This window comes from Lathamus discolor, chromosome 6 (genome assembly GCF_037157495.1).
Source record: "Lathamus discolor isolate bLatDis1 chromosome 6, bLatDis1.hap1, whole genome shotgun sequence".
Taxonomy (NCBI): Eukaryota; Metazoa; Chordata; class Aves; order Psittaciformes; family Psittacidae; genus Lathamus; species Lathamus discolor.
In genome coordinates this window covers 5,041,127-5,061,404 of record NC_088889.1, presented here as the reverse complement: position 1 = coordinate 5,061,404, position 20,278 = coordinate 5,041,127, and the positions used below count along the sequence as shown (strand labels likewise).

At 37.1% G+C, this 20,278-nt stretch overlaps 1 protein-coding gene across 3 annotated transcripts in view; it reads left to right on the top strand.

The window, feature by feature from the left end:
• Positions 1 to 19,099, top strand: part of PPFIA1 (PTPRF interacting protein alpha 1) — a 64,758-nt gene extending 45,659 nt beyond the window's left edge. Inside the window, exons 20-30 of one of the 3 annotated variants that reach the window (XM_065683006.1) lie at positions 5,267 to 5,348; positions 5,474 to 5,674; positions 6,483 to 6,545; positions 7,051 to 7,077; positions 8,792 to 8,967; positions 9,053 to 9,150; positions 11,197 to 11,372; positions 12,041 to 12,109; positions 13,895 to 14,060; positions 15,299 to 15,369; positions 16,708 to 19,099. In XM_065683006.1, the coding sequence (XP_065539078.1) occupies positions 5,267 to 5,348; positions 5,474 to 5,674; positions 6,483 to 6,545; positions 7,051 to 7,077; positions 8,792 to 8,967; positions 9,053 to 9,150; positions 11,197 to 11,372; positions 12,041 to 12,109; positions 13,895 to 14,060; positions 15,299 to 15,357 (1,117 nt within the window). In that variant the 3' untranslated portion in view covers positions 15,358 to 15,369; positions 16,708 to 19,099. The remainder of the gene's footprint in view (positions 1 to 5,266; positions 5,349 to 5,473; positions 5,675 to 6,482; positions 6,546 to 7,050; positions 7,078 to 8,791; positions 8,968 to 9,052; positions 9,151 to 11,196; positions 11,373 to 12,040; positions 12,110 to 13,894; positions 14,061 to 15,298; positions 15,370 to 16,707) is intronic. The other 2 variants (XM_065683004.1, XM_065683005.1) reach the window with 2 other exon arrangements.
• Positions 19,100 to 20,278: the final 1,179 nt, after the last annotated feature.

Sequence of the window (20,278 nt, the reverse complement as noted above, 5' to 3'; positions counted from 1 at the left end):
TAGGATCAGGCATTCTTTGCATTTTTCCACTCAAAGCTGAGCCATTTACCTTGAACTCTTGTTGCTTCTGTTCTCTTCAGTTGCCTTTACTCTGTGTTGCAAAGGCTGACCAAGATCAGACGTGTCTTGCTTTTTTACTTGCCTTCTGAAGACCGAATAGTGAATGTTGAAAAGAAAGTATGCTTCTTTTCTCTTTGTGAGAGATTTCTTGCAGTACCTAAGTTCTATTAACAAGTAAGAATAATGCCTGGTGACTGCTAATGCAAACCAGCAGTGTGTTGGTTTGAAAAGTCAGAATGGAATGTGGGTTTGTTTGTATAACAGAATGTTCAGCTGTTTTTCTTCAAGCTGTTACACTGAAGGCAATCCTACATTATTATGATCTGGTATTTTCCCTTTTCTACAGAGCTTTAAAGTCAGACCACATCTTGGTTGAATAAATACTTTTAGGCTGGTCATACCTAAATAGGGGTAGGCCTGTTCTTGGAACAATATAGATCTTTCTCAATAGCAGGAATAAATGTCATTCTGTAATAAATCAGTCTATGCTGTCTTGCTTTAATAAATGCAAAAAATGCAGTTGCAGGCATGACTTTTCTTTGTTCACATTCTTCTGCATTTCAAAACTTACTGGTATTAAGTATAACTCATGGCTTCATGTTGTTGGTTGCTTAGAAAGCAAGTGTCTATATTAGACAGATGAAAACTTATTGTCTTGCCTCCCTATTAAATATGAGTATGTTTTTATTCACAAAAAGCTATCTATGATTCAGGTATTTCAGTGAAAGTGGGTATAAAACAAGAAGCTCTTGTGATGAAGATATATATCATAATGTTGAGTTTCGTTACTTCTTACTGCTGAGTGCAGCAGCAGGGCCCATTGAACTTCCATGAGAAGCAAATCCACCATAATAAAACTTCCAGAGAAATACTTGAAAGCAGCTGTTTCAGATCCTTTGCTGCCTTCTTGAGGTGCTCATTATTAAAAAGGGGTAAAGCTGCTCCGAGTTGTTTTTCACTTTGATAGTGGAGTAGAGTGGGGTTAAAACAAATTCTCAAGGCAGACTGTTTGCTTATGAGCTCCTGTATTCAGCAGAAAGAATTCCAGTTACCTGAATGCCTGGAACAGTGACAGCTAGTTCTGCTTAGTCTTCACTAATCCCTATGTGCTTCCTTATCTTCCTGATTTCTGCACACAAACAGACTGAAGGCAGTATTCAATGTCTCTACTAACAAAAATCTGTAGTTACAGAGCTAAATGGCAGTCTGTGTTAATTGTCTGGTTTTGTATGCCTTTGAGTTCACTTTAATCCTCATTTTACATTTCTCCTTCATTGTTTTGTTTTCTTTTTGTTTACCATTTGATGTGGTAGTGCAAAATCAGGGTAAGTTTACACTTCTTTTCTTAGGATGGTTGTGAAAGTATGAGAGATCTCATTTGGATTTTTTAGCAATATATTAAAAGCTCTAACTTTCAAAAAAAGTCTGAGAGGAGACACTACATTCAAAAGAATTTATCATGGAAAATGTGTTGCTGAAATAAATCCAGTGTCATGTAGTTCAGTGTCAATGCTAGTTCAGTGTCTTGTCCTAATTTGCATGGTGTGTATTTCTATAGTGGAAATAATAAACCTTACTTAGAATGTATTTAATTTTGTAATTTGGGTCGGTAAAGTTGTGTAGCAATGGTGGATATTTGTGGCAGTTTAGAAGGTAGATATGTGTGTAAAACTGTTGTTCTTTGTTTAGTAAATCTAACTTGGTTTTTGTGTTTTGTTCATGCTGTTCATCATCTTTGTGAGCTGTGCCATGGACAGTGTTTGCCCCAACTGTATTTGTGCTTTTCTGTGTACAAGAGAAACTTAATACTGTATTAGTCAAAAAGGAAAATCCCTAAATTTAAGATAACTCTCCTTAAAAAGATACACACAAAAGGTTTATTGCATCCCTAAGATCAGTATATAATAAGGATATTAACCTTCCACTGCTCTGCCTGGTTAGTCTATTTTCATCTTGTGTTTTGCTATGGCTGCCCTTCAGCTTTTACACTTTGCAAGTCTGTCATTCCCATCAATATCACTCTCTTGACCACCACACAGCTCTGCTGTGAACTTCCTCCAAATCAGCTATTGTCAGTTCCATCCAAGAAATCTGGAATACACCATTCCCCTTTGGCTACAAGTTCCGGATTTATACATTCCCATGCTTTCTTAGTCCAGTGAGAAAATGTTGCTCTGGGCTGCTTTATTTTCCTTGTGGTGTTAGCGTATGCCTGCCTGCCAAAAGCCATTCTAAATACAAATATTTCAGATGGCCTTTAAAGGGCCTTGTGTGTTCGCATCTACATCAACCACCTGCAGTTTTGACATCATTTCTCATCCCATATGACCACAATTTCTTTGTTCTCCACAGCTGGTGTTAGATGCCTTTTGAATGTGGCTAACAACAAGTGCTCCCCTCTTGCAGCAGCACATGTGGTCTTCTATTCAAAATGATGTTCAGCCAACCTTTTATTAAGTCTGTAGACATCTATCCCTTCATTTTGTCACCTAAGAGTTAACCCAGTAGCCAGCTACTCCTTTGACATTCTTGTGTCCTTCACAGTGCCAGCTTTATACCATCTGCTAACACTGCCAACATTACTGTGCTACTTTTTTTCCTCACAAAGATACAAGGCTGGATTTTGCATCCACTTATTAAATGGTATAATTGGATGGCCTGTGAAATTGTGTCAGATGTTCTTTACATAATCTGATCATGTATTACTGGAATGCAGCAAGATTCTTGGCAAAGTTGGAAGGGAGTTGTTGGAAAAGTGAAGTTCTCTGCTACAGGAGAAAAACATTGCATTATTGGCAGAGGAAACATCAACTGCCTTCGAATTCCTTCTGTGAACTTTCAGTTTAATATTTCCCATGAAAGCACATTTTCTATCTCTTCTTGCATATATATGTATTCCCCAATTAATTTTCCCCTTCATGGATGCATTCCTCTTTGGGTAATACCAGCATTAAGTTATCTCAAACACTTTTTGTTTATTTCTATTTCTCCATGTTTGCCTCTATCACATAACACTTCCTTCCAGCTACACGGTTGTTTCCTGCATACAATACCACCACGAGTTTAAAGTTTGCATCATAACCTCATGTGTCTGATGTAATCCCTGTATTCCCCCTCTCCAGATGACTTACTGTTTAATGGTTAACCTGAAGTAGGCAGCAAGGCTACAAAACTACTAAAAATGACACTGGAGGTCTCTGAACTCCATACAATACCCTAAGCAGCTTTATACACTGGGGGAGAGGCAGTGATTACCTGTTCTTGTGGGGTCATCCTAGTCAGACCTGAGACTGCTTTGGGCATGTCTGTGCTCTTTCATCACTAGTGGTCCTCCCTCACTGTGCACAGTTGTGTTACTACAACCACCAAAAAGAAAAACTCCAATTTTGAAGTTAAACTACTTGGGAAAAACATTGTGTTCCTTTCTGGCAAATACAGTATTAAGCATTTTATGCTGTTCTTATCAAGCAGTATTTTATATTATTAATTTATTTTTCTCATGCTTTAAATCTTTAAGCAGCAAAGTGAAGCAAAACTGATTGCGTTCAGGGCTAGTGATTTGTGGGATTAATGTATTCTGCAGTAGCAGGAAAATAACTGATCCTTTATTCCTAATTTAGAAACATATGTATCTTTAAGTGTACAAATATGTATTAGCTTTTACAGTCTTCTCGTTGTTAGTGAAATCAAGCTATTGAGCTGCTCACTGCTGAACACTATTTCCACCTTAGTTGTTGGCTCTTTAAAATGGGTACATTAGAATGGTTATTTGTAACCAGTTGTCTGGCATTTCCTTCCTTCTTCCCTCCCCTCTTTTCATCCTTGGGCAGCACATTTAATTACAGTGAAATATTGGGAAGCTCTTTTAGAGCTGTAGGAATTTATTGACATAGAATTGTAGAATAGTTAGGGTTGGAAAGGACATGTTGGTGGAGAACTACTTTCTATTGATAAAACAGTTGCTAGTAGATTTATTACTTCATTGATTATTTTTTTATACTTTGTTCTCAATATAACATAAGGGTTGTAAGTATGCAGGCATGTCTAAAAGCTGAATACTGCACATCCATTTTTGTGCCAGTAGCAAAGGAAGCTACTAATCTGTCAGTAACCCCTTTGAAAGATATCTTGTGTGGTAGTTTTTAATGTCTAACTTTAAAATATTTTATTATCTTAGGTCTGTTCAGTACAGTTCTGAAAGCAGGGAGATCTTGTTTGGCTTAAATTGTGAGAAAGTGATAAATTCATCATGTAGGATCTTGAATCTGTTGTGTTGCTGCTTATCTGCCTAATTTTACGCTTGCAAGCATGAATAAAAAGCCTAAGACAGTAAAACCTGTCCATATTTAAGTTCTGAGGAGAGTGAGTGGAGACTCAACCATACACAAGGCACCTTAAATATGTTCTTTTCTAGACTTTATCCATTTCTTTGGAACAGATGTACCCAGGCAACGTTGTGTGCTTATACCCACAACACTAGTTTTTGTCTTTTGGTTTATCAAACAATTTCGGCAGCTATTTATAGGGTTCTTGTGAGCTTCCATTGTTTCTGTAAGCTGAATTGTCACCATTAAGCTTCAGCCTCTTCTGTGTCAGAATAACAAAGGAAATGGTGTCATCCAAGGAGATGAAAGCTCAGTTTCGGTACACAGCCTTTCAGAATACAATTGCCAAAGCGTGGGTCTCTGACTGTAATGGATGTCTGAAGTGGTGCCCGACAGGCAGGCTGAAATTTGCCACAGAGATGGTTACAGTCCCACTTTCCAGCCTCAGCAGCCTGATGGACATTACCTTTCTGATGGCATGGGTATCTGATGTACTCATACCTTTCCACAGGTTTCTAATCTGCATGTTGAATACAAAAGACTTCAGTTTGAACAGAAATTTGCAGTAATTGAGAATCTGACAAACAAGTCTGACATCTCCCCTTTGTGTTGGCAGTGTTGGTTGGTTAGAGTGGCAGTAGCAGTTTCTGATACCAATTTCTGAAAGGCAAGAGCATGAGATATCCTATCCAGTTCAGTGTATATCACTACGTAGTCCTTAAACATGTGCTGTGGCTGCTTTACTGGGTATATCATATAAGGCTGAGAAAGAAAGCAAGCTAACTGTTGGAAAGAAGATAGTAAATTGGATGCAGTGTTTAAATTGTAACATCTATTTACTAGTTCCTGTTTATTACTAATAACTGTTCCTGTAATTGTAGGCATGAGTTGCTAGAGGAAGCCAGAAGACAAGGTTTGCCTTTTGCGCAGTGGGATGGGCCTACTGTGGTAGTGTGGTTGGAGGTAAGTGGTCCCTCCAAAAGAAATAAATACGAAATCAAAAACCTCAATATACACACTCCTAAAGAACGTAAGGTTTTGGAGCCAGGAATGTTTCCATATCCTTACTTCCTTTATTTATGTTCCAGCTGTGGGTTGGGATGCCAGCCTGGTACGTGGCTGCTTGCCGAGCAAATGTGAAAAGCGGTGCTATCATGTCAGCCTTGTCTGATACGGAAATACAGCGTGAAATCGGAATTAGTAACCCTCTGCACAGACTGAAGCTGAGGCTGGCCATTCAAGAAATCATGTCACTAACAAGTCCATCTGCTCCTCCCACCTCAAGGACGGTAAGGAATGTGATCCAGCTTTACACATGTCGTAAAACAATGGAGTTTCCAAGAATTCTACTGGAAACATGTAACTGAAAGGATTTGAACTTCAAATATGAATTTCAGGAAACATAAAATTGTAGAGGAACACATTATTTACATTTAGGATGTTTATTTTTCATACGTATCAAAGGAATAACTACATTTTCTTAAGGGAAAGAAGAATTTATATCAATGTAAGTATGTAATCCAGAACACTTAGAGTGCACATTATTTGCCTCATCTTTTGGCCTCTGAAGAATTTATAATACAGATGAAATATATATATATACATACAGAAATCAGTAAACTAGTTGGAGGCTCTTTTAATCCATGAATAGCAAGGCCATTAGCTCCAAATAACGATTCAGGCCACATAAACTAGGAGTCCACCTAGCTCTCTATGCTATAGTAAATTTAGACACTTAGTGTGAATTTCCTGTCAGTCTAAAGTTACTTCTCTGGTTCCTGTGATAACAGACTGGACTATAAATGTGTTTTCAGATTACAGCACAGTCAAGTGTTTGCCCATTAATTACATCAGTGTAAGCTATTTATCACCTTCAATGTTGTTAATATCTTTGAAGAAAAGTGATCCATGTTAACAGGCTTTTGTTCCATGCCATTGCTTTCAATAGATATACCTTTACTTAAGACTTTAGAAACCATTGCTTTTACCCATGCCTGCTCCTTCATGTACCGATTGCTTATATGTTCTGCAACCTCTCCTCTTTGTTACTGCTTTCCTTTCACTGGATGGGATTGATTCCCTGTGGGGTCATATTAGACCACGGGAAATGTCTGGGTAACACATGAAGAAATGGAAAATCTTACAGCCACCCAACAAACGGTTAGTTTATGGTGTTGCCACTTCTTTTCTTAGAGTGCTTTTCCCAACTTTTGAACACTTGAATCAAGTGCCTTTTGGTCTTCTTTTTTCTTTCTTTCTTTACTGAATGCATTAAAATTCTGGGTCATTGCTTCTTCTAATGACTAACCTTATAACCTGCATCTTGATAGTTTTTTCCAGAAGAGGGGAAAAAATCAGCATTGATAAGTTTGTAAACAACACTGTAAAATGAAGCTCTGATTTGATTTCTAGACAGTTGAATCATTTGTGCAGAAATCTCTTCTCTCCACAAAACTTTAATCAGTAGATGGGTTTTGCAACCTCTCATACGAAAATGAGTGCCATATATATATATACACACACATACAATGCATGATGCTTGCTTTATCTAGATGTTTTGGAATGCAGTAGACTTAGTTTTGCAGTGCACCTTTAACTTGGATCTCCTTACTAAACTTAAATACTAATATGTATGTGTTCTTTTGCTTTTCTAACCACGTAACAGGAAGATGAGGAGGGAAGCTGGGCTCAGGTTGGAAACTTTATGTAATATTACAGATTATATGTAAACTGTCATAATAATTAGAGCATGAAAGAATCAGTTTTTCTTTTATAGCAGTTTTGTTTAGTGATTTGGTGTGGCTTGGGAATTGGGATGGGGGGGAACTACAGGCTTCTCTCTGTGTAAGACATACTTGGAAGAGACATTTTTATATTGATTTAAATATTTTAATGTTTTCTAGAACTTCCAATATTTGGTGGTTCATCCTTTAAACTCTGTAAAATACTTTGTTACATAGTACATCATAAAAAGCTATGCATAAGGGTTTTTAATAATAGGATTGTTAGAAGGAAGAATATTCAGAAGTCTTTCTTATCATTAGCTTTCCAAAATATTTATCCTCCTAGTTAATGAATTGCCAAAACCTAGTTATTCCTTCTTAATAAGCATTGTTGTATTCTATGTATTGAACATACAAGGTCAGCTTTTAAAATGATTTCATAACATAAAGTGTGGAAGGTTTTGTTGTGAGATAGCTCTTGGAAGCCAGAAGTCCAACAGGAATATCTGCTCTGTGCAGAAATGTCCTGGCTCAACACAGCCACCATCATAGGTGTGCTACAAGACATACTGAACCTACATAGTTAAGCAGATTTCTGTGCACTAATTGTGTAATCCTCCTTGATTAATTGTTTTCCCTTAAAGTGGTGACAAATCCTAATTGTATTGTCAGGCCTTAATATAGTTGAGTGTTTTGTACAGGGATATAAACAAAACACAGGATTTGCCTGTGACCCATATCTTTGGTATAGTATAGTCTCTTCTTGCTTGGCTGCTCTCCAGCTTAAACCTGTTTAAGTCCCATTAACTACATCTCAGATAATCATTTGCAGATTGTTAATGACAACTATCATAGCTTGTTTCCCTGTTACAAGAGTAACACACACTTTCAGCCTGCTACCTAGTGATGACTTGGAGAAATGCATTTCTGTGTGGCCTTGCTCCTTTCCAGAAGGCGCTTCCTCTAGAGGAGAAATAAAGCTTTTGACTTCTAATTGCACAATAAAAATGAATTATTACCTTTTAAATTCTGGGGAAAAAAGGAGCTGCTGGGTTTTGTTGCTCCAGGAAAGATTAGATGCATAGTAACAAACTTATTTTTAGAGGTTTTCCCAGAAAATGCCTGGTGATTTGCAGGTCAAAAATGCAGTGAGATAAATATATATATGTATTTACTTATTATTTTTAGGATAAGGAGCAGGATTTAGAATTGCCTGTTCTTCAGCAGTAGCTTTTTATCAGTTTCTGAAAATAAAACCCCCCACAATTATTTTTTTGATCTCTTGCATTTATATGGTAATGTGACAAAATATCCTCTCCCCTCTCCCCCCCCCCCCCCCCCCCCCCCCCCCGTTTTCAAGAGACACTATTTTCAGCATCTAAAAGTGAAGTGCTGGGACTCTTGCTATCAAAATGGGGTAGATTAGTCTATTTTTATTAGCTTTTGCATATTCATACTCTTCAACATGAAATTTAAGGCAGTTTTACTTGATCTGAGTATCTAAACTTGCTTTTCTTCATCAGAATAACTTCTTCAGACAACATATATTTTGCTTTGCATACCTTTAAAAGCTAAGAATTAAATACGCATAGTTTAACTTTTATTTCTTTCAAGTTTTATGACAAAGCTTTTCTCTTTTACTTCTCAATTTAATAAGCTTATTCCTTCATTTCTTAAAAATAGACGTTAGCATATGGTGATATGAACCATGAGTGGATTGGCAACGAATGGCTCCCTAGTCTGGGGCTCCCTCAGTATCGCAGCTATTTCATGGAGTGTCTTGTTGATGCTCGAATGCTGGATCACTTAACTAAAAAAGATCTGCGTGGGCAGCTTAAAATGGTGGACAGCTTTCACAGGTCAGTAGGTTTAAATTGGTGGCTTAACTTACAGTAAATGTTTCCCTTATCTCTAAATGCTTTCTTTGTTTCCTTTTCTAAACAGAAACAGTTTTCAGTGTGGAATTATGTGCCTACGAAGATTGAATTATGATCGGAAAGAACTTGAAAGGAAAAGAGAAGAAAGCCAGAAGGAAATCAAGGGTTAGTGCATTGACCTTGGTCTGATTCTAATGTGTTTTCACTGGTCTGCTTCAAAAATCTATTTATAAAATACCAAGTCCTAAACACAGGAGATGGGTCTGGATGCAGGCCCCCGGCAGTGGATCATGAAACACATCGCTAAATCCCTTGTGCAGAGATGTGCTACAAGTGCAGGCATTTCTGAAACACTCACTGCCCTGAAGCTTGAAACAAAACTAAATGTTTTAGGAAAATGAGGGGTTTGAAAATATTTTTGTTGTTTTTCCTTTTGTGTGAGTGTTTTCGGGTCTTTTTGCATCTACATGATTTTTATCGTTGCTTGTGGCTGCTGATTACTATTACCCAGCGCTTGGAAAAAGTACTGAGGTGATGTAGGTGTTTATATCTTCCAGATTCAGGTTTATTATGGAACAAGAGATAAGGAAGAAGAAAAAGTAGGATGGGAATTCACAGTATTTTGTAAGACTTCCCATAGAAATTCTCCCCCTTGCCTAGTATCAGCACTCTCTTCTGACATCTTAAACTAAAACATTAGGTTACCTTGTACCCAATTTGCTTAGAAGGCCCTGTGCCTGCTCTTTCCCATTCCTTTTAAAGTGTTTAGTACCTTTTGGTGGTTATTCTACTAATTGTGCAGGAGAACATTCCCAAGAGTCATGACTAACTGGCATGAAACAAGCCTGTGTTGTGGCTGGTAGGCCTTTTTTAGCCTCCTAAATGGTATGACTGCATTTATTGCCTATAGGGAATTGCTCCTTGGAACATGTAACTCTTAAATTCCTCCTGGGAATTGCTTGGGGAAAATGCTAGTTGACACAAGCCAGAAACATGCTGAGGATCATTACAGCAGTTCAGTTGGTATAGACGTTCCTGAGTAGTGTAAAAAAACCCTACTTGTAAGGTTGTATTTGTTTGATAATTGGGCTGAACCTGTAAATGCTGCTTTGTAATGTTTTATCCTTTAAAAAATTGAAAAGATGAGACTATTGATTGCTGAACTGTTACAGTATAAAATGCCTTCAAGCAAACTCCCAATATATTGCCACTTATCATTTATGATTGTGGAAAAGTGTAGTAGTATGCATTATTAAATTGAACACCTTCATAACTTAAAGGTATTAGATTATAAAACTAATAAATAATGAAGCTTTAAACAGTAATAACTAAAGCTCTCTGTTCAAATCCAGTATTGAAGTGCATGAGAAACTGCTATAAGATTTTTCTTTTGAGCAGTATAATTTTTAATCTGCCTTGGGTGACATCCAAGTGCCTAAGTGGCTGTATAAATAGAAGATCCTGTATTCACCATCTGCATGAATGCTATGCCCAGCTGAACTTCTCGTAACTGTGACTAGCCTCTGTCTAGGCAGAGGAGATTGAGTGAGGACTGTTCCTTCTGGGTGCAAGGAAAACTACTGTATGGAAAGAATCATAGAATGGTTTGGGTTGGAAGGCACTTTAAAGCTCTTACAGATCCAGCCACGGGCATGGACAGGGATACCTTTCACTAGACCCGGTTGCTCCAAGCCCTGTCCAGCCTGGCCTTGAACACTGCCAGGGATGGGGCAGCCACAGCTTCTCTGGGCACCCTGTGCCAGCGCCTCAGCACCCTCACAGGGAAGAACTTCCCAATATCTAATCTCTGCTCTTTCAGTTTAAAGCCATTCCCCTTTGTCCTGTCACTGCATGCCCTTGTAAGAAGTCCCTCTCCAGATTTCTTGTAAGCTTCCTTTAGGTATTGGAAGACTGTTACAATAATCTAACATGATCTAACACTAAGTCATGGAGTCTAAGCATGATGTTTTCTTGCCAGTTCAGAGCACTTCCTGCACACCAAAAAGGCAGGGGTAGATTAGATCACAACATAATTAAATAACAAAATTCCTTGGGGGCTACTGCTTAACAGCATTTATGACTGTGTATATGTGAAAATCAATCCCAACATGAGCATAGAGATCAGGAAAGGACTGTGGGGTTTTTGTTCAGGGAAGCTGTATTCTATGATTCTATGATTCTAATTTGGGTAACTCTCTTTTTTCTCCATAGATGTCCTTGTCTGGAGCAATGAAAGAATGATCCATTGGGTAGTGTCCATTGGTCTTAAAGAGTACGCAAATAACCTTGTAGAGAGCGGAGTTCATGGTGCACTTGTGGCCTTAGATGAATCATTTGATTACAATGCATTAGCTCTCCTATTACAAATACCCACTCAAAACACACAGGTAAGCAGGAAGTAGTTACTTTATGGCTGATAGGGGTTTTTTTTTTTTTGTCCTCTCTGTGAGGTTAAAAATGGGTTTTTTTTGCTTAGCCGAGGGCACATCTTTCTATTCCCAGCTCTAGAAACTTTAGAAATGGAAAGTTATCTGTTATCCTATAAGATAAAAACAAAGGACTGCACTTTTCATACTGTTTCCTAAGTGTTAATAACAATTCTGGTCGATAAATTTCCTTTAACAGAAGATACTGTGTCCTGGGTTGAGCAGCAGCAGTCATTTTTCTCCTTCTTAGGAGCTAGTACAGTGCTGTATTTTGATCTTTTGGCCTGGGAACAGTGCTGATAACACCGATATTGAATATTTTCCCTGTAGCCCATCATGTAAAACTCGTCGGTTTTGTTGTTTGCTGTTCTTTGTTCTGAAATAAGGAAGTTTGAACCAGAAATCATGAACTTTGTCCCAACTAAGCGAAGGGAGAGGGCTGTTTAAGCCTTCCTTAAATTTTTAATAAGTTACAAATTAAATAATAACTTTTCAAGTACTGAATATGTTTGTTAAACTGATAAGGTATTAAACAATGTGGGTTGTAGTAAGTTTTAAGAATTACTATAGGCTACTAATTATTGGTCTTTGGGAATTGATTTCTATTTCTTTTATGCTATAAACTTCAGGCTCGTGCTGTTCTGGAGAGGGAATTTAATAACCTTCTTGCTGTGGGCACTGACAGAAGACTTGATGAAGTAAGTTACTTGAGCTGTTGATCCTTTCTATTGTCCTGAGATCTTTATCAGAACTGCTAAGTGAAAGAATTCAGCTTGAACCTCTTTAAGCTCTTGACAAATAAGTTACAGAAACCTTAATTTGTAATTCTTTGTCTTCAAGAGTTTCTGAATGTGTCAGATTTTGTGTATTTAGGTAAGATGAATTTAAATATGACAGTATTGAGATTTGTTTATAGGGTTAATAAGTAATAAGAACACTTTGGGCTGAATCTACGTTTTCTATCTAAAATGTGGTAAAACTAGTGACCAGTGATGCAGATGGACATGCTGTAACAAGCTAGGTGTGAGACTGTTTTCTAGACCCTGTGAACCCATAGCATAAAGGAGAGAGTATTACATCTTTAACCTTTTCAGTTATCAATGCTGTAACTCCATGAACCAGTTACAAGCTGGTGTTAATTCCCCAAGAGAACCTTAACTCTGTGCTGCCTCTCCTCTGGTTCTCTTGTTCTAATGGGACTTTGTGGTAGCACATATACGCAGAAATGGTTCAGATAAAGTGGCAAAACCCTAATGTGGTCAACCAGATCAGGGAACCAGACCATGTATCTCAAACATGTGCGAGTAAGAAGACAGGGAAAGAGTGAAAGCGATGGCATGAATGGCTTTTAGGTCAAGTGAGGTGAAGCATACTCCAGTATGTTTATGAAGGAGGCTTCTAGGACAGACCTTAATTGGTTTTGTGTTCATCTTTTGCCAAATGGATTTGTTGTTGGCCTTCTGTAGCACATCCTGACAGCTCTGTTCTTAGCACGCATCTCTAGTAGAGATGTAGCTTTTACTAAAAACATCATCAGAAAGCAGCTTAATAGTTTTCTAAGGTATTTTTCCTTAAGTGATTTCAAACTGTAAGAGAAGGAGCTTTGAGGGAACAGATGTTTGCTCTGCTCTAGCATCAGTGTGGTTTGATCACAGCAATCTCTTTAAATAATGTGGATACTTGTCTCCTTGTCCTACAAGGAGATAAAATTGGGTAAAATGCCATTCAAAGGATTGAGCTGTTTCTAAAGATGAAGTTGGCAAATGGAGACGCATGATGAGTATATTTGCATTGACACAATACCTTCACTTTGAAAGACACTTTTTGGAAGTGGGACTTAGTGTTCTATTTAGTAAGTGCTCTATTATATTTCTGATGTAGACTATTACTTCAAAGATGCAGAAGCATTAATGGGCAGAAAATGCACATGGGTAATTACATGTTAAGTTTACTCAAGTGCTTAAGCAAAAGACTTCAGAGCAATATAATATTTATTACACTTCCTTTTTCCCCTCCTCACTATCACTTCCTGCTATCTGTGGCATGAGAAAGCACAATAGTGGTATCATTATTCCTCTAAGTCAGAATTGAAGGTTAAAAGTAATTGTTCAGATTAAGCCTCTGTTTGTTAGTGTTCCCAAAGCAGCTTTTACGATCTGCTCCACTCCTCATATCCCTGAAGAATGAGTGATGTGACACTTGGGAATAACTGCAAATCATGACATGCAAACATTTGAAGTACAAAAGGTTTTCTGCAGTGTGCTAGGCCCATGAATTTCCATAGTTATTGAGCTGAAGAGCCTACACTCTAGCAAATGAACACAGATCGGTGCAAATTAAGACCTGCTGCTGTTGCACCTGAACTGTTCTTTACATTAGCTCATTCAGTGGTGATACGTTTACTTAAGATTGTCATTAGTCCTTTTAATGTCAGTAACAATCCTACTTTTCTGAATCACTAATGATGTTTATCAATGTAACAGGATGATGATAAGAGCTTTAGGAGAGCACCTTCATGGAGAAAGAAGTTTAGACCAAAGGACATAAGAGGTTTAGCTGCTGGATCAGCAGAGACTCTTCCTGCAAATTTCAGAGTTACAACCTCGATGTCTTCACCCTCTATGCAGCCAAAGAAGATGCAGATTGATGGTATTGATTTTGCGTTATTTTAAGCATGATGCTTTTTTTTTTTTGCTTGAGATTACAGGAGAATTAAGTTCAAATTACCTTTTTGCTGCGTAAAAGCATCTGCCTTGTGCATGGTTGTATATATAACATTGTGTTTAACCATAGGGTGCTTTATCATTTCAGGAAGTTCTACTAAATGTGGAGTTTATTATTCCAATGAAGTCAAAAATAAAATGAGATTTATAGTCAAAAATACATTTATTTTCAACTAGGAAAATAAAATGACGTTTTAGTATAAGTCTTTTAATCATGTGATGTGTAGTTTCCTAAGCAGCAGCAATTAGACCAGTGTAAGTCCCACCTCTGAAATGCAGTAAAATGTGTTCAACAGTGATGTGACTAAACTCCCTTGGATAACCTTGAGGCTATTAAAGCTTGAGTAAAAGTCTCCCCTGCAGTGGACGCTTTAAGTACCGATCATACTTGAAGCCACTACTTCCTTCGTTGCTGTGTACTGTATATGTGATCTGTATATGTGCCTGAGCAGAGATATATGTTAAACCCCCCAAAAACCCAGCAGGAAGTGGAAGTTTATCAATGGTCACATGAGGTATCTTGTCTGTTTAAAAACAGTCTCTTTAGTACCATGAGAATAAACCTTTACATGAACTTGCTTTACAAAACACAAGTAAAAATAAATGGAAAATGAGTTTAATTGAAACGGACAGGGTAAGAATTTCAGCGTAACCTGAGACTTGTCTTAGGTTCTGAAAACTGCATTTATAAGTAAAGCTCAAAGAAGCAACCTGTGCATCTGATGTTACACTCTAAAAAGTGAGATGTTTTAAATTAGCATTATCGATAGCATAAAATGTTTTCCAGAATTTGTGGAAAATGCTGTCAATGAAAACAAGTAAAGTCTTTACCATCTAAAACCCTTTTCTTTCTATGAGATATATACATTAAAAAGGCAAAACAGAAAAATACATAAATTATATAAAGTAGAAAATAAATCACTTGTAGAATTACCTTTGCCAATTTTTGTGTCCTAGCTGGCAGGCAGACAGACGTGTTTAGAATTCCTTTTGTTAGCCACTGAACTACAAGTGGTTAACATAGGAACTGTAAAATGCATTCTGCTTTTCTAACTTGTAACCTTAGTGAGTACCATAACTGTAATCACATTGCTGTGATGGGTTGTTTTTGAAAACTAACATGCATGCTGTGTTCTGCATGTCTTCCCGTGCTTCTGGAAATAGGCAGTGTATCAGGAACACAAAGATTGGATTCTGCTACAGTAAGGACCTACTCCTGTTAAAGCCTTCTCCTGGTGAGTAAAGTTGATAGGTATAATGGTAAACCAGCTGTTTATGAAATAAAATGTCAGGTATTTTAATACAGTGAATTTACACACTTCAAACTGGTTTCAAGTTTTCCGCATAGATTGTTACGTTGAAAACCCATAGCTTATTTGCTACAAGGAGAACTATGAGTGTTTTAAGTATTTACTTTCATAAACATATTATTTTGAGGGGTTTTTTGAACAGCTTCAGAAAGGACCCATGACAAATAGCTATGTAGAAAGTGTTGAAAGCAAAGGTTGGGTGGAACAGCTTGTGAAAGTGGTGAGGAGGGAAGGGAACTAAATTAGGCATATAAAGGAAAGAATTTATTGTGTGACACTGCAGTTGAGATTATTGATCTTTTAGAGTCCTTGGTCAAAGTTACCCTGCTACAACATATTTCAATACTGAATTGTTATAGGGGTAATTCCATACTTGTCCAATTCTTGGATTCACTGTGGTTGCTTAGGCTGTCTGGTTGGATTTAGCTACCTGCAGCCTAAATTTAGGTAGCTGTGAGCAGTGCTGACACTAAGAAAGGAGCCTGATAACACAAGGGTGTTGTAGCACAAAATACATGTATTTTGGCTTATGAAAGATATATATTACTCCAGGATTTGATACAGCATCTCTGCTGTATTTTCTCATGGAAAAGTATTTCTCTCATTTTGCAAAGAAGACTGGAAACAAATTCTTTTTTTTTTTTTTATACGATATTGGATATTTTATAAAGTTAAAATCTTGCCCTCATTAGCTGATATTTTCCATGAGCTATAAATTGCCTGTCTCTTCTGCTTACAGCTTCTGTCCTTTCCTCTCACCAGTAATATCTCTAGCAGCTCGTGTACCGAAGTACACAAGTTCTGAACCTTTTTGCATATACAAGTTTAGCTCTAAAGAGCTCTTATGTATGAAGTGTTGAGAAGGGAAACTCTTGCACATAGCAACTGGGATCATGTGGCTCTGTCAGTTCATAATCTCATCTCAGAGGCTATCTTAAATTTCTTTTAGTTTCAAGACACTGAAGTCTGAAGTCGTTTCTTCCCTCAAATTCTCCCCGGTGTTACAGGATTTTCTATAGTCAGATGACCTAGGATAAAAATCTAGGGAGCAGAAATACTTGACCTCAAGTGGTTTACTTTTGCATTGCAACTGAAGGTATCAGAAGGCAGTAAAACTGTATTCATCATGGCATGGCAATAATTCAGTGCATGTCTGCTACACTGCAGAGCTGTTTGTGACAAACTTGGAATGAAATGTGTTTAAAAACCTGCTAATGGATTATTTCATGTTCTTTTTGTGTGTTTTTTGTTTCTTTTTTACAGTTTACCCACACTATTTCTACCGGTGATATGCAGCATTTTGAACATTTGGAACCCTTAACCTGTTAATACTTGTTAAATGGACACTTTGAGATATTTTATTACAGAGTTTTTAATTAGCAAATAAATTCATGAGTACTATAGAGAAAATATTTTAGAATCTAAATGTTTCTTATATTTATGTGACTTCTCATTTATATAGTTACTTACTTTTTTCTGTTTCTATTCAGTCTACAAATCAAATCATTGCTGATTTTTTTTTTTATCCTAAGTTTAGTCTTTCCAACTGAATGTACTGTAATGCTTGTATGTATATGCCCCTATAAGTAATATAGGGTTTTTGTAAATTATGCAGTTACTGTAATTATCATTGTTTTTTAATAATGAAACTGAAGGTGAAAAGGATTTTAATACCTTTGTAAAAGTATCATGACACCAAGCAGTATATATTTTGTCTTTTTGAACTGTTAGCTTAGCTCTGAAAACAAGTCCAGCTTTTTTTCAGGTAAGCCTATGTTGTCGTTGGAGGTATGGTACATGATGGTTCTTCTTTTCAGAACTGTACCTTTCCACAAAGAGGATTTGTCAAGTAGTGGAAATTTGTCTTTATTTAAAATGTAACTTGCTTTAAAAGCTGGGAAGAACTATAACACTATGGAACACATTTTAGAAGTGATTGACTCGGTCATAACACTCTCTGCTGTACTTGTGTAGCGTATCTTCATGGTGACTGAAGACAAGCCATAAACCAAGGACTCTTTGTTTTTATTTTTCCTTAACTGAGGAAGATAGACTTCATAATAATTCCTGGTCGTAATCCACAGGCCACAGAGAGTTTTTGTCCTAGATCTTTTTGATTTAAAACACTTGTGAAAAGATGCTCTTGACACTAGTTTTAATGGACCAATCCTTGAAGCACTGCAGTTTCATGTCAATGAGTAGTGAAAGATGAAGGTACAAGGGGCTGAAAACTAAAGCAGTGCAACTTCTAATAAAGGCCTTACTTTTCTTATGTAAGTCATCATTTGTGTTTTGTAAACTTCTGAAGAGTTGTCTGGACTTCAATTTTGATGGCTGTAGCCATTTTGGACTGTATTGAGTAGAAAATGTATCCAACACTTGTAAATGGCATATTAAGAAGCCAGCAAGAATCTGTTCAGATGGTGCATTATTTATTATGCAACAGTATATATAGCATGTCTTTTATTCTTGTTTGTTTTCCACTTTTAACTCGCTTGTAAAACTGAAATCCATTGTTACTGTTCTGTCTTTTCTATTAATCTTTTGTGTATTTTCAGATTATGTAACAATATGTACAGTCTACTTTTGAACTATTTTTATCACAGTATTATTTATTGCTTTCTTTCAATAAAGTACTGATGCATTTTCCACTGCCAATAAAACACTATTGAAAAGCTAAGATCTAATTGTATGCAGGCAGATACTTTTTCAGTGAGTGGATATTGTCAATAAAGCATCTTAATGATTGTTTGCTGCCCTGTAGATCTTGTTGCTCTCCAGCAGAGAAATGTTCCATTAGATGTGACCATTTTCTTTGGAATTGTTTAAGCTCATGCGTGTTAATCACTTTTTGAAAACCACTTTTCCAAAGAAAACTGCTCTATTGCCTACTTCTACTTGTAGTTAGAGCTATGATTTACTATTAAAAGTATCACACAACTTCAGTGTGTTCAGGTCCACATGATGAAGATTAAAGTACTGTTCTATATAGGAGCAACAGTTGCTTTGTTAATAAAATGAGATTATGACCATAGTGATATTGGGGGAGAAACACAGGAGTCAAGGGAACCAGTACAAAATTGGGTCACAGTAGGGCTGCTTATGTCAATTTTAATATATTTGTAAACCATTTCTTGTATAGAAAAAAAGACAGAAGGATAAAGTCACGGAATAATGGAAGCAGTAGAGAAGCATATTTCATCATGTCCTCTAGTTCAACAGCAGGATGTGGAATGCATGGAATGGAGAAACATTGTGATTGATGATTTAAACATTGTTCGATAACCATCTCTGTTTGTCTGGCTTGTCTGTATGAGTTGCTATCTATCTGATCATTTGCAGTCGCTTTTTATATTCTCAGAGAATCTATCTTTCTAGAAAAAGCTAAAATGAAACTGCAGAAGGAGATCCTGACTCGCTGTTAAGAAAAAGATTGCATAGACGTTTCTGGTCACTGATGTGATAGTAGGTGTTCGAAGTCATGTATTGTTGCTTCTCGAGAGTGAAAACCATGCGGAATAGACTTGTAAAATGTGAAAAGAAAATATGTTTATTATTTTAAGGCTGTAAAACCTTAACTGTTATGGAACAATGGAATTGATATGAGAGCTAGAATAAATGAGTGAAATAGAAAAGCTTTCACGAACTGGCAAAACGGTGTGTTGACTTCCTTCTGAATTATATAGCAAAGTTTTATCTTAAGAGAAATCTGGAAAAGCACTTCTGGCTTAGTTTTAATAAACTCCCCTCCCTCCTGGAAAGAAAAACATGCAAATGCATGTGTAGAAGGCATATGGGTGTGTTACAGTAATGTTTAAATAAAGGTTGGTTAAATATAACTTCTTGTAAATTGCTAAATGTCTTTAGTTGGAAAGGCAGCTATCAAAGTATGCATTTAATCTGCAATGAGGAGGTGGTAGAATTATCTCAACTTTAAACTTGTGACTTTTTTTGCATGTTCCAGAGGGCAGAGGAATCTCAAAACAGATGTTATAACTTCATCTTTCCTCTTTCAAGCTTGAAGCAGAAGTAAAACACTGCTCTTGCAGTGTTTCATGGACAGTAGCGCTTTATTGTGCCAAAACTCAGCAGAGATCGTGTGAAATAGTTCAAAGCAGAATGTGAGCTGTGAACTGGGTAGACCTAACCTTGGGAGGGAGGGGCAGCAGCGTTAATTTTCAGGTAAATAAGAATTGACCCACAGTTATGTTTGAGAGGTGATCTTTTTCTTGAAACGAAAGAGTTGCTTTGCCTTTAAAAAAAACATGAATTTTCACTTCCTGGTAATGCCATTGTCATGGTTGTACTTTAGGTGCACTGCTTATAAGCTTTTGTATCTTACCAAGTTCATTTTTTAAGTCATTTTTTGACAAAAAGGCAGTTTAAGTCTCATTTAAGTAGCAGCATTTTGTGGGTTTATATGGCATGGCTGAGAAGTGATACATTAAATGTGGCTGGTGTTTCTTGTAATCAGAGGGACAGGGGAAGACTCCACAGCACCAGAGCCAGAAGTAATGCCAAAAGGAATGAGGTTCTCTAATCCTGCCTTCTCTAGCAGAATTAAGTTTACCCTTTTCTTTTAAATATGCCATACTCAATTTACCCTATCCTTAACGCAGAAAAATACATTAATTCAGCCAATTTACACTGTGACCTGACTACGCTTGGCTTCAGGGGGCTGGAGGCAGCTGCCCCACCAAGACTGGGAATTACTAGTGAGTTGGATTCCCCTCTCCAAACCTTAGAGAACTGTTTGCCTGGGTTTCTTACCCATTATTGCTGTTTGAATTTGTGTATTTACTTGTAATGTTTTTCACGAGGAATGTCAGGCTTT